The sequence below is a fragment of the Buceros rhinoceros genome, unplaced genomic scaffold (assembly GCF_000710305.1).
Source record: "Buceros rhinoceros silvestris isolate BGI_N320 unplaced genomic scaffold, ASM71030v1 scaffold21826, whole genome shotgun sequence".
NCBI classification, from domain to species: Eukaryota; Metazoa; Chordata; class Aves; order Bucerotiformes; family Bucerotidae; genus Buceros; species Buceros rhinoceros.
This window is the reverse complement of record NW_010419574.1, coordinates 25696-39751: the sequence shown is the minus strand read 5'-3', so window position 1 is coordinate 39751 and position 14056 is coordinate 25696. Positions and strand designations below refer to the sequence as shown.

General features: G+C 36.9%; 1 protein-coding gene across 1 annotated transcript in view; it reads right to left on the bottom strand.

Moving 5' to 3' along the window:
- Positions 1-3199: 3199 nt before the first annotated feature.
- LOC104495949 (DENN domain-containing protein 1B-like) overlaps positions 3200-14056 on the bottom strand; it is a gene marked incomplete at both ends in the record, with an annotated part of 19084 nt that continues 8227 nt past the window's right edge. Inside the window, 3 exons of the mRNA XM_010139004.1 lie at positions 3200-3253; positions 7737-7817; positions 9678-9747. Coding sequence (XP_010137306.1) covers positions 3200-3253; positions 7737-7817; positions 9678-9747 — 205 coding nt within the window. The remainder of the gene's footprint in view (positions 3254-7736; positions 7818-9677; positions 9748-14056) is intronic.

Genomic DNA, 14056 nt, shown 5'->3' with positions numbered 1-14056 from the left:
TTATTATATTTATTTATATATTAATTACAGAATTTTTTTGTTGGATTAGTAGACGGAAAAAAACCCCAAGCCAAAATTATGAAAGAAAAGAAATCTCTTCACATTAAAATCTGTATGCTTTTAAGAATAACTGACTGTGTTTTAAAGCCAATGAAAAATTAACTTTGGTGTAAGTTATTGATATTTTGCTCATTAGATTATACTTGTGAATTTAGATTTGCCCCTTTTTTTTTCAGATTTGAAAAAATATGAAATTTGGTATTATATCAATAGCACCATACGCTATTAAGGTAACCATTACTTCCAACCCAGGAACAGATCTTCCATCACTGCAATAACTGGTCTGTCATAGCTACAACAATAAAACCGTGCTATTTTGCCAGGCTCACCCAAAGTCAACACATTTTATTCTACTTTAAGAACATCAAAACAGTGTGTTGAAAAATGCCAAGCTTTTGCTTATGCTGTATGCACCAGGGGATAAAACATCCAGCAGCACTAGCAGAAGGTACTGGGTTCTTCCTGCAGCCAACCATTTTGCCCCTAATAAGAACCCCACTGCCATCCTCACTGCGGGGTTTAATGAAAAGCAAAGTCACCAGCACCTCTTATTTATAGTTCAGACAACATACAAGCCAGGGAGAAAAAAAAAAAAAAAAGCGGGGTGGGGGGTGGGAGGATCTCTGTGTTCCAGCTGAACTGAACAGTACTTGTGGATAGCACAGTGCCAGAGACATACAAGCTCTGAATAAGCTAGAACAGCTACCAGCAAAAATGCCTAGGAAAACAGGAAGTGTCGGCAAACCTTAGAGAATATGTAAGAAAATACACTAACGCACCCCACAATATATAAAACTTTTAATTTCACATATTCATTATCGTATCTGCAACCAGAACTCCCCTCCTCATCTCCTCTCAGGAACAACATACTACTGAATGTAAATGTAGAAGTCTATCAACGGTATGCCTCAACCCAAGGATAGAAGTCTGAACAGTGGAACCGTTAAGCCTGTACTGCGTGCGGCCAACACACAGCAGCAAGGTAATGCACCCCTGAAAAAAAGCAATGGCAAGACAAGTGGTAAAGGTGACCCCCCGACTACTGGCAAAGCCCTGCGTGGGCCAGCTCACGACCCTTCGCAGTCATGGAGCGCAGCGTGGGGCAGAGCTGCTGTCCACCAGCTACTGGTTTACCTCCTTACGGACTCTACTACATGAATGCTAATTTTAGCTAAAGCCCACATCACCATCAGAAGGTTGACCTTCTTCTTGTATGTATTGCAATATTAACTAAAAAAAATACATTGGAAAGACAAACAAAGATCCAATGGACGATCCAGTTTCACATCAGTTCAGAAATGCACTACGAGTTTGAAGACACTGAGTACAGAGTTATTGTTGGACCATGCTGCACAGAATTTGAAAGAGACAAAACCAAGAGCTTTAAGGCTACAAACACCCCATTTAGAAAGAAACTCTGGTCTTCCGAGCGCTATTTTTAACTGGTTGTCAGACAGCGATGAACTGAGTCCAATTTACCTCAGACACCCTCTAACAATGTAGTTGACAATGGTATGCTGATACGTGGTAAACAAAGTCTGCAATCCTGTCAAGACCAACAGATCTTTGGGAGACAGTCACAGTTATTTCTGCATTATATCTGAAAAGTTACTGCCCTGGAGATGTGCGAATCTTACAACAAACAAGAAAAATCATTTTACTGCTAATGTACTGTAATTACCTCATCTCTTCACTCCCAGCATGTTCTAACCTTCCATTACTACCATGCTATTTTCATTCATACTGGAAGGATGAGGCTTTTATAAGTGCAGTAACAACAAGTACAGAAAGGCACCTTGAAAATTACTTTTCCTTTCTCCCACAGAATCAGGAAAACAAATGCACAGTGGCACCAATGCAAGATCCTCCATCAGCCAGAGGCCCTGAGAGCAGCTTCCCCACATTTTCTTCAAGCTGAACACATAACACACCTTCTAACATCCAAAGCTGGTTTTAATTAGCACCACAAAAAAAAAGCTAGAATAAGAGAATTCTTAAAAAAAAAGGAATTCAACTCATAGCGTGAGACAGATGAAAATAAACATTCAAAACCTAAGCCCTGTCATTCCCAAAGAGCCCCTGCCACAAGGGTCCTCTCTTATCACTGTATCCAGCACCTTTCTGCAGTTTTCTGGGTTGCACCAAGGGTCACGTCAGCTTCTCTGAGGCCCTGGCTGCTCCTCGCCAGCCTAAGCTTCTCCAGCTCCATTTCTTTCTCTCGTCCATCCCACCCTGAGGCCCAGGAGCCGCTGCCCACCTGGGTGATGAGGGGCACAACCTCCCCTGTCACCACAGCGCAGAGGCAGGGAGTGGGCCATCGGGTCACCTCCCCTCACCTCAGAGGCTGTGAGCACACTCCTGTCACACTTTCTGCGCAAACACAAAAACATCTACCGAGAATGAGTTCTGCAGTACTCCAAGGTTTTGTACTGCAGTGAACCCTCATCAAGTTTAACCTTCAGAAGGAAAGTATGGAAATGCACATCCATATTCAACTCCAGATCTAAATTCAAGAGTGGAAAGCAGAAAGTTTCTAAGCTCTTTTATTAGATGTTCTTCAGCTAAAAAAATTACAGAGAATGTGATCTTTCACATTTGCAATCTATCCATAGCATCGTCAAGGACTTAGCCCCTACACAATGCAAGACTTCATTTTAAAAAAAAAATAATAAAAGAAATTACCATTCCTGGAGCATGGTTACCACCCAAATGTAAGCAGTTACAGCATGTTTTCAGAAAGCATGAAATATGCCTTCTTACACAAAAAACCCTGCACGTCTTGATAGCTGAATTTGCAGCTTAGTGCATTGTTTAAAGGGCAGGTATTCAAATAGCATGAGGTGCAGAATAGAATATATTTTACATAAATAATCCAAATTAATACAAACAAACCAAATAATTATGAACAAAAGGTGGATATAGCAGCGGTCAGAAATGCCCTGTTAATGCAATGGGTTAATGATGAATGCAGCAGTAACCACTAGCTAAAAGGTTGTAATAACAGGCATCAATCATATTCTAAAAACGGCCTTGGAGAGGAAAAAAAAAACCTCCTATTGATAAAAGCAGAGTTCGGCACTACCCACAGAATGAGGTTGATACTTCTCCTAAATATTTAAAAGAGAAATTGCATACTCACGTTTTCAGGGATTGTTGGCAATCCAGTTACATCAGGAGTAATAAAATACGAGTGCTAATCAGTGGGGAAAAATAATTAATAATTTATGCACATTGAAAGCAAAAACTCTTTTTTAAAAAATCCAGCATTTAGGATTTCCAATCCCATCTTTGTTTAAGCAAATAGCCATTTTCCGTTAGCATTCTTACCACTTCTAGACAAAGAATTAAGCAGATCACGACACGAAATGACAAGCATATCTCACAAACCAAGGGAACAAACTGCTGGGCTGCAGTTTTGAAATAACACTGATATTAAGCCGGCTTTAAATGTTGCCTGAGAGCAGCACTGGTTAACTTAAGCACTGATTTAACGATTGCAACAACAACAACAAAAAAATGTTAAAGTACAAAATGTAAACTTAGAATAGAAAAGAATCATTCACATAAGGAAATGAATTAGAATAGAAATATTATGACATTCTCTTCTCTTTCCAAACATCTTTGAATCAAAAAATGTGCTAACAGAAATACAAAGTCTGACAGCTTGAGATTCAGCAGTCATTTCTGAAATACATTAGCAATTTTACACATCTCAGTTTGAGGCCATCTAGGATGTAAATATAAAATGGATTAAACTAAAAACAGATGTAATTCAAATTATTCCCATTAATCCAGTGCTTTTAGTAGTTACCGGGCTCGGATTTAGCTCAGTAATTTTAAGACATTTTTGCATATTAGTCTAAAACTTGAAGGACAAAAACCTTTAGTGCATACTAGTAAATGACATTTTAGATATTTTTAAATTAAATTTTGACAATTTTCATATACTACTTTTGTTTTAAATTATAATTAACACCACAAAGACACAGTTGTGTTTTCAAGCCAAACTTGAAAAAGATATACCAAAACATAAAGGAAGTCTGTAAGATGTTAAAAGTGTCTTGCATTCAAGCAAAAAACCCCCAAATTATTAATATTATTAACTCCATGTAGGAGACTTATTAAACCAGCTTGATACATTTAATAGAAAGTTTTTCCCACAAATTAGGTCATTTAGCAATAGTTAAAATTTTAAGAAAAGCAAAACAATTTCTTAAAAAAGGCATCCCATAAAAATCATAGCACTTGCACAATAAATATCCCAGGCTGTTGTTCTGCATCAACAGAAAAAAAGCTGTAATTTTTTCTCTAGTTAAGAAAAGAAAAATATTCATATTAATAGAATGCCTGCACTCTTCAGAAGTACAGTAAGAACAGAACATTATTTCCTATACGTAATAAGGTCACAGAATATTTATCAAAAGATTTCTGCATAATGAAGTTAATAACTTAGAGAAGTAATTATTTATAATTGAGAAAGTAATAATATTTCACTCATTAAACAGAAAAGGAAGTCAGAACTACGAGAAGCAAAGACCCACTACTGCAGTCATTAAAAGTCACAAAGCAGCAAAAATAAAGTGGTGTGGAGTCCTTGCACATCTTTGTGAACTCTCTTAGGAAAATGTATGACCTTGGAAGAGATACTAAATTAATACTTGCAGTCCTGTATAAAGTTTTCTCTAAAAAAGGACACTACAAAACGCAAGTGTGGTTCATCAGTTTAAGGGTGGATGCCGTTTTTATGAAAGGATTGTGTGAAGCCAGATTGATTTGAACAGAATAGGTACATTCACATTAGACTGCTCCTTTAGGCTGAAGACAGCGGCAGAATTTCCCAAAGGACAGGTATAAAAAAAGCCTTATATCAAAGGAGATATCCTATAGCATGTAATTATTTCTTTTTAATTACAAAAAGCTTTAGATAGTCAGTGCCTTTTAAACTCCCCGTACAAGGCAAGGCTGTTTTTTCAATACTTGCTCACTTGCAAAAATCATCTTGGTTCTTACGGAAGATGAGAGAATGATTCAACAACTGACTTTTTAGTTTCCCAACGAAAAGGCCAAAGCTGGCTCTAATGCTTGTAATGTTTCATGTTTAAAATATTGGATGAAAATGGTTTATTATTGGCATTCCTCCCTCATTTGAACTCAGACTTAACTAGCATTTCCAATTAAAAAAAAAAAAAGAAAGAAAAAAAAAGAAAAATCACTTCTGTTAGTCCTCTATGGGTAAAATAAAAGTGTCCCAAACTACCTTTAAGCTCACGTTTCATATGATTACCCCTCATATATTTCAGCTGTAGAATAATTGTTACTGGGACTGACAAGTGAGAGTAGAACTTTGTCCCTAACTGCACCGTGGCATTCTGGTGTCCTCCTGACTAAGGATTACTGGGAAACACCATATATCCAGATACTGGGCATAATTTATGCATGATTATCTACACGCAATCCAAAGTACCGCTGTGGTCTGCCACCTAAACCCTGCTTCAATGTTTATGAGCCTTACTCTGCAGCGTACCTGAGTAAACAAGGGGAGGGATCTCTTTAATCCTGCATCACAAGATTTGAACTAGACTTATCCTAGCACAATGCAAAGCCACCTCGTGATGTCATTTCTACAATGCTTTTTCAGGCTGTAACTTTTTTTGAAGTCTGTTACTACTGATGGTTCTAGTCTAGCTTACTTACCATACACAGGGAGCAAGAAAGGAACATCAGTATAAAAGACTAGGCCATAAACACCTCCTTGTTCCCTGCAGCACCGAGCATTACAAAACTAGAGATGCCTGTAGATCCAATCGCATTCTGATTCAGGCTAAACTACTCCTTCCTGCTCTGCCTTCCCTGAACCCACAGTATTTGCCTGACTGCACCTGCAGCCAAGCATTTGGCAGGAGGCCTGCATTTAGATAATCACTGTTTAGCTAAAAAGATTACAAAATCTTTGATGTAGCAAGCGACTGGGAACAAGAGACAATTGAGGAAAAAATTTCACAAGTCAGATAATACTGAATATTGACAGCAAGTATCCACTTCATCGCAAGCAATTCGTGACTCCAGTGTTGCATTCACCACAGCATTCATTTCCAGGTTCATCACAACATTCATTTTGAGTTAGGCAAGTTCTACACAAGATGAACTGCAACACTGATAGCAACAGGCAGTAACACTTCACAGGAAATGCAAGGAAAAATTACTTTAGAACTCCTCTATGTCCCTCTGAAACACAGCAGGATTTTAAAGGACTTTTTAAAGCATTTTAGGGTGGCCAAATTTGTTATAAAACTGCAAGTAATGATAGCAAAATATTATTTGATATACAGAAGTATTGTTGGCAAAGGTACTATGAATGGAAAAAATACCTTGAAAACATCACACTGACAACAGAAAGACAAAACACAGCAACAGAAACAATTGTGACTGCAGTCTCAAAAACCAGTATGTTGTTCCGGTGAAAAACAACACATGAGACTGGAAGAACTTCACAATACAGTGGACTAGCACTGTTCAAGGGAGAAAAATAATAGGTCTCTGAAGTCTTCTGAAACAAAGCATAGCAATGAATCTGAAATAAGACTAATTAAATACAGGAAGCATTATGTTAAGAAGCAAGGGTGGGTTAACTACTGGAAGTGGTAGACTCTCCATTTCTGTATGCCTTCATAACAGGGCTCAGACGCTGTTCTAGAGTCTGTGCTTACTCAAATGGAAGTATTGGGCTCAATTCTAAAATAAATTAGTTAAAAGTAACAGGAAATCACACAAATCCAGTCAAGATAAATGATCTTCCAGTATACGTGTAAGGGAAACCTTTATAAAGTCACTTCTTTCTGTGCCCTGCAAACTGTGATAGTTCAGTCATGCAACAGCTATTTGCACAGTTACTTCTGCACGCAGTAATTATATGGATGCTCTGAACATGAACAATGTGTTGGTGACAGCAGAAGCTCTGCAGTGGCTTTACATTTCATGCAGGCTTTATAAATGTATTTAAACATGCATCCATATGATATTTCTGTTAAAAACTTCAGGAACTCTAACAGTGACAGGCTCACTTTTTGATGTTTCTACAGCCACACCACCTTGTCATACTAACAACGTCTAGTCCCACATCATAAAAAGTCACAGCACAAAAGCAAGGTAGGCATGGACATGTTTTTTCACCTAGATGTGCTTTAAGTTTCATGTAACACAGTACACTTCTACCATTTTTCCTACAGCATTTTGCTTTAGAAGGAGAAGGAGGAAGGTAGAGAAGCCAGTTTACATGTTTTTGTCCAATCCAGCAAGTCTACCTACTCAGAGAATAAGAGGCAATAAAACAGACACGGTGTCTCAATTCACAGCAGGAGAAACCAAAATTATCTACATGAAACAGCTGGAAGCAAAAAAAAGTAGCGCTAGTGCTGCCAGATCCCACTGCAGTTTAATTTCTCATCCATAGAGCAAAATTCAAATTTATGCTTCTTTATGACTATGACTTTAAAAGAACAACCTGAGACAAACTCTATTCTTCACAGAGAGAAAAAAAAAAGTTGTCCAAGACAGTTAATGATGAGAAGCAAAGTAAGCTTACTGTTTACAAAGGGGTTGGTTTGTTTGTTTGTTTTAACCCCACCTACAATTTCATAGTCAGTAATCAGGGAAGGAATTAAGCAGAGAATACTTACCACACTTAAACTGACTAGAGCATTTGCCTTTGGCACAGGATGGCTATACAATGATTTTAACAAATCATTTGAGTCATTTTCCTATAGGGAATAATTTTTAAAGATAGTTCATTATTGTATAAAATCTGACTAATTACCATTCACTACACACCAAACTACACATTGACAAAGATATATATATATTTAATGGAAAAGAATTGCAATTCACAGTGAAGTATTTAAATATTAAGCATAAAATTCAGACCAACTTTGTATCTCAGAAAATGACTGTATGGGCAAGTCAATCTCTTACATATTTCCCCACATATTCCTTAAAGGAATCACATTATTTGCAACTGAGAACAGTGTTTCATGTCTTACTGGTCTGTGCATCTCGGATATCACCTTCCTAAAACTGTTAGCTATGGTATTTGTCTATTCAAAGTTTTACTAAATATGCAGTTACATAGCTATACTGTATGCTTTAAAAATTATTCATCAGAGCACACAGACCAGGTAGCAAGGGTTACTAAAAAGTACATGCAGGTACTGGATTTAACTAGGATCCCCCACCTTCAGCTCTAAAAGAGACATTTACTTGGGAAAGAGATGCAGCTGGAGTTTTTGTTTGATTTACGGTTTTCATTCAGTTTATGGGTTTTGTTCACGGAAATTAAATTCTATCCACTGTCAAAGCAAAACCAAGAATATCAGTGACAAGCCAGGGCCAGCTTTTAAATATACTGAGTTTGCAGGAAGCTTCCACCTCTCCCTGCAAGAACGATGATGTTACTGGATCTCATACTAATAAACACAACTTCAGGTCTAGCTCTTGGTTAGATGAACACTGCCTGTGCCAGGAGGGAGCAAGAAGAGTGTATTGCACTAGGCAATACAACAAAATGCTTCTGTATGCTGCTGAAACGCTATGGCTCATTGAAACAGTTTTCTCAGCCTATAGGACAACAAACTTACAAGCCAGCAATTTCAATTGGTTGCAGTAATAGTTGCAATGCCAGAAACAGTGATGAAACAAAGGAGAAGACAACCCCTTCTCCTTTTGTCAAATACAATTTAATAACCATTTTTACTATTACAGTGAAATTGGGGCCAAACCTGAAGTCTCATTATACCATAAGGCTTAAATGAATAAACACAGCTAACACCAAACTTTCCTATTGCATTCTCTTTTTACATAAAATATCATTCTCTACAGCCCATTTACTATAATGCACAATAATTGCTTATTCTATAGTTCATATATTCTTGAAATGTCAGCTTTTCTAGCCTACAACATACGGCTGACTATTGATGCTATTCTGTGTTTTTTAATTACAACTTAGTACACTAATATAGTTAAAGCAGAAAGGTATAGCTTTAATGTTCTCAGTAAAGACAGATGCCAGTATTTCCTTTCCTGCGTAATCCTGGAATACATCTAATTGCTCATGAATATGCAAACTAAACTATCATGATTCTTCACCAAATGCTACAAGTAATTTTGTCTTGCTGGATGAGATGCCAGAATTACGAGAGGTAGTTTTTCGTTAATATGAAGGGTGAAACAGTACATCATATTTTATGCTGTTCTGGAAAAAAGTGTTTGTAACTGATAATCAGATAGTTCCAGAGATCTACAGTTTACAATCAATACGTCATACAGATCTCCAGTGATGTGACATTCTGCTCACACTTCACCCAGGACTTGTTTATGCTAAGACTGACACTTTATAAAGGTATATTCTCAGCAGCTTTTTAAGATGAATGTGGGATTCAAGTGACAGTGGTAGCTGTATATTCAGATTCTCTGAATTTCAGTACAATGAATGTAAAAACTTGCTTCTAAATTCTACTAGAATTTTGAACACTTAAACAGCATAGAAACACTTCACGGCACTTCAAATGGTGACTGTTATTTCAAGGAAAATATTTTACACAAAGAAATAGAATATATAAAATTACCTGTTCTTTAGCCAAATAATCTGCCAGAGTATTTAGGAGCTTGTAATAAACCTCAAACCATGGCAGGTAACTAAAGCAGGAGGGAAAAAGGCATTTTAATAAAATATCAACGTATTTTTTCCCGTACTTGTAAAATACTACTATGATTAATCAGATTTGTACATTTTTATAATATTTCTACATATAGATACAACACATATAAAACTTTTCCCCACAAATTTAATCATGCATCACTGATAGATAGGAGGAGAGCTGTGTTTTCTATGCTGGACACCTGCTTGAAGTTCCATTAAGCATAGATTAGATCATAATATGTTCATTTATTATTTTAAAGGCACCAAAAATAATCTTAAACATTGCCAAATCACATTCCCATTATCTTTCATTGTTATGGCTTTCAGTAGTTACGTTATTTGCAATTTTGAAATTCTACGCCCTGTTGAACCTGCCAGAACTGCTGCTTCCCTGGAAGATGAAAAACCATTTTAGCTGGGCTGACCAGCAACCCTGTATTTGACAAGTGGTGCAGTGCTATGCAACAGTATAGATGTCACATTATACGTGAGGATACTGGTCTCCCTATAAAGTCATTTCTATAGATAGAATTAACTTCTGAAAATATGAGAGCATTCACCAACACTCTAAATGCACAGCACATGAATACTTACACAGCCTTTTAAAACAACTTTGCGGCCCATTTACATGCAATACTCTCAGTGAGTTAAAGACAATCCAAGATAAGTAAGACATAACTGAAGAGCATGAGAAATTCAGTCACAGTGGCATCAGTTCCATTTTTTTGCCATCTGTTTACAGAAGTTACCCTTTGCCTTTAACAGTGACATCATCAGTGACAACGTGCTACAGAACTCTCCATAAATCACTATTTGAGCCTATGATACAGATGTAGTAAGTCTGGTAAACTGAATAGTATCAGCATAAATTACTCCTTATTTACAAATTACACACCTTCTCATGTCTGTTAGACTTGTATCACGAAGAATATTACTAAAATGGTAATAGCACAGTTAATATTAGTTGTTTGAGATGACAAGGGGAGCTGTAAGCTACTACATTTCACACTCATATGTAACAATACTACACACTTTGTTATTCAGTAAGGTGTAAATCCACAGACATACTTCCAATGCATTTCTTAAAAGCTTTAGTGTGTGCTGTGGACAGGCTTCAAAATTTCACCTGTATGTGTTTCAGGAGACATGCTAACTGCAACTGAAAAAGCCGAGTATGCAGAACCTAAACGCACCCGCTGATAGGAAAAGGAAACCTGTTAGGGGGAACGCTGGCTGGTAGAGAAGCCACGTCTACTTTTGCACAGTGAAGGGGTTTGCTTTCTTTGTAACACCTCTGTCCTCAGCATGCAGCTGGCAAGCCTTTAGAAACAGATGCCAGTTCTTAGGTCAAAGAAAGAGAACAGCTGAAATCTGAACATAGAGTTACGCATTTTCTAGCAACCTTACTTGGCTAGCCTTATAAATGCTTAACTGCTCGTCCTCAAAAAAACCCCCAAAACCCCACAAACAACCATCATGAACCTACTCTTGCCAAGGGAAAAAGACAGATACTAACATTTCTTTCCGAGCCATTGTAGTAACATTTTTATCACACTTTACCATTATTAATCAAACCTACGTCAACCTCTCAATGCTCACAGACATTTTTAATGGTTGGCGTTGTTGACGGTAGTTACGGTTTGACATTATTGCATTTGATCCTTTATGTATTCTCATGTAATCACAAAATTTACTTCATTGTACCCACGTAAGACCACTCAGTGCTTACAGGCACAAACACCGCATGCCCTTTCAAACACCCATCATAACAGCACCTAAACCATCTGATCTTGGAGTTTTCTTTCATCAAGGACTCCTGTTCTATTATCTTCTGAAATCATGTTAACCGGTTTTACATGTTGCTGAAACATGGCGTAGGTAGGCAAACAAAATCGTTCACCACAGCCATCAGAGTACCTGCAAGTGTCAGAGCTATTGGACCGTTTTACCAGCCGAGAATTACTGCAGGGACTGGAACACTCTTCTAGCGTTTTCTCCAAGACAAGGTAGGTATAAATTGCAAAGTATTTTTATAACACTGGGAACACAAATGGTTTAGATAATCTAGATTTTCTACTACGTCTGCATTAGTAGTGTGCATCTCCCAAGCATATTTTGCTGTAGAATATTCTAAAATCTTACATGATCATTCATTTTTCATAATGATCACTTATGAACAGCATTGTATAAAAATAAATGCTCCTATTTCAATAAAATATTACCCATATTTCTCTCTTATATCTATGATCTCAACTCCTCTACAGTGAGAAGAAAAATTAAATGCAATTTTTAATTCTATGCATAAAAAAGGTTAAATTCATTACTTGAAATTAATGAACCCTAGCAGAAAGCCAAGGGAGATTTTTCTTCCATGCAGCAAGGCATGTTGGCCAGAGCACTCACAGAAGAATTTCTTCCCTTGGCAAAACCAGGCTGATGATACACTTCCATGTCTTCATGCAACAAAACCACAAAGGAAAGCACTGTAAAAAACAGACTACCTGAACAGAGTTTAAAAATGCCCATTTCCTTTGAGATGAAAGAGTGAAAAAATAATTGCTTTAAGCCTTATAACCACAGACACAAGGTTAATATAATTTCAACATGGCTCTTAAACCTGAAAATTAAGGAAATCATAACATGCACTCCATTACACTGTATGGCATGAAACCAAAGGCCACCAAAACCTGGCCGCGGTTTCTTTTCTGCATAATCTTCAGTTCTTCAAAAGCACAGTTAAATTGCAGAAGTTTTTTATTGGTATTTTTAATTATACTGTCCTTACTGCTATAAAATATTACAAAGGTCTATGGGAAAGTAAAAAAGTTTCCTTTATATTTTTCTTTCATGTACCTGCTATTGCTGTTAATTCAGTATGATAAAGAATTGTTACATTTGTTGTTTTCATAAACGATAAAGAGTGCATTTGTGTGTGTGCATACAGAATGCATCTCTGCATTCTCAAGTAAACATAAACACAGGTTGTGTTTGCTCAGAATAAAGACAGTTATCAGGTGGTATTTGAGATTCTCAATTCGAAGAGCAAGTATAAGCTCTTTTTGTTCTGTAACATTCTCAGGGCTGTCGAGCAACATTTTTGTCCTCATATCACAGGCTGATTTTGCAAGCACATGTATTAACAATTCTATTAATTTATTTAGACTAATCTAGTAAACAGATTTATTCATAGATTAACATTCTCATGATACAGGCTTTGCATCTTTATGCAGTACATCACATTGGATAAAGCACTCGACATGGCACTCATCCGTGTGATATCTACAAAGCAGAAGCATTACAGGCAAAAGAATCTTCTTAGCTTGTCCTGTTAGCAAATCTTGCAAAATTATTTAGATTTTTTTAGCACAGTAGAATTAGTCTATGTACAGAAAAGTCATCCAGCCCACAAATGTCTACTGACATCTGTTAGGCTGGGTAATGATTTTTTTCAAGTCAGCACAGAAATGCATTTTCTGCAAAAAATAGTTTGGGAATGGCTGAATTTAACAGAGAAGACTTGTAATTTATTACCCGTAACTCAAAACTGCCACACTAATATGTACCTTAACAACAGATAAAATCAAAATTAATGTCCATTACTAGGAAGCCCTTATTATCATAGTTGTATTCATAAAATTATTTATGAGCAGTGCATTTCATAATTAATTAGCTGTCTTACAAAAACGTTGAAAGGTTATCAATAAAGCCCCTTCACAGTAGATAAAACAGAGGAAAAACAGGGCATTACTAAACATCAAATAAAAATAATTTAGGTTCTTAAACATCATTGGTTTCTTGTTTATTTTCCAGGAGTTGTACAGGTTGTCTTTGCATTCCTCAGGTTCCTCAATAACTCTGAGAAACAAACTTGCAAGACAAACATACAACAACCTCCAACAACATACGACAATTCCTCTCAAATTGCCAAAACATTTCTCCCATAATAAAAAGAAACATCGTAACACGTGCAGTGTTCTTTTACTAGACATGTATTCCTTGGCTGAGAATACAGTGGTCTTCATTTAAAAGAACAGCCACTGTCTGTCACAAAAGCAAGAGCCCGAGATATTTCATGGTTAATTAAAAACGTACTTAGCATTTTCTTAATCCAAATGAGCCACGAGGCAGTAGCTCAGACTTTGATTATTCAAAGTCTAGCATAACCCTTGTCGCCATAAGTAGACTTCCACCTCACTGGTGCTTCTACTCCAGCTCTGATAAAACTTTTACATTCATGAGTCAAAGGTTAAATAAAGGAGAGGAAATGTTTTTTGTCAAATAGTCAGGTAACCACTAACAGTCCTG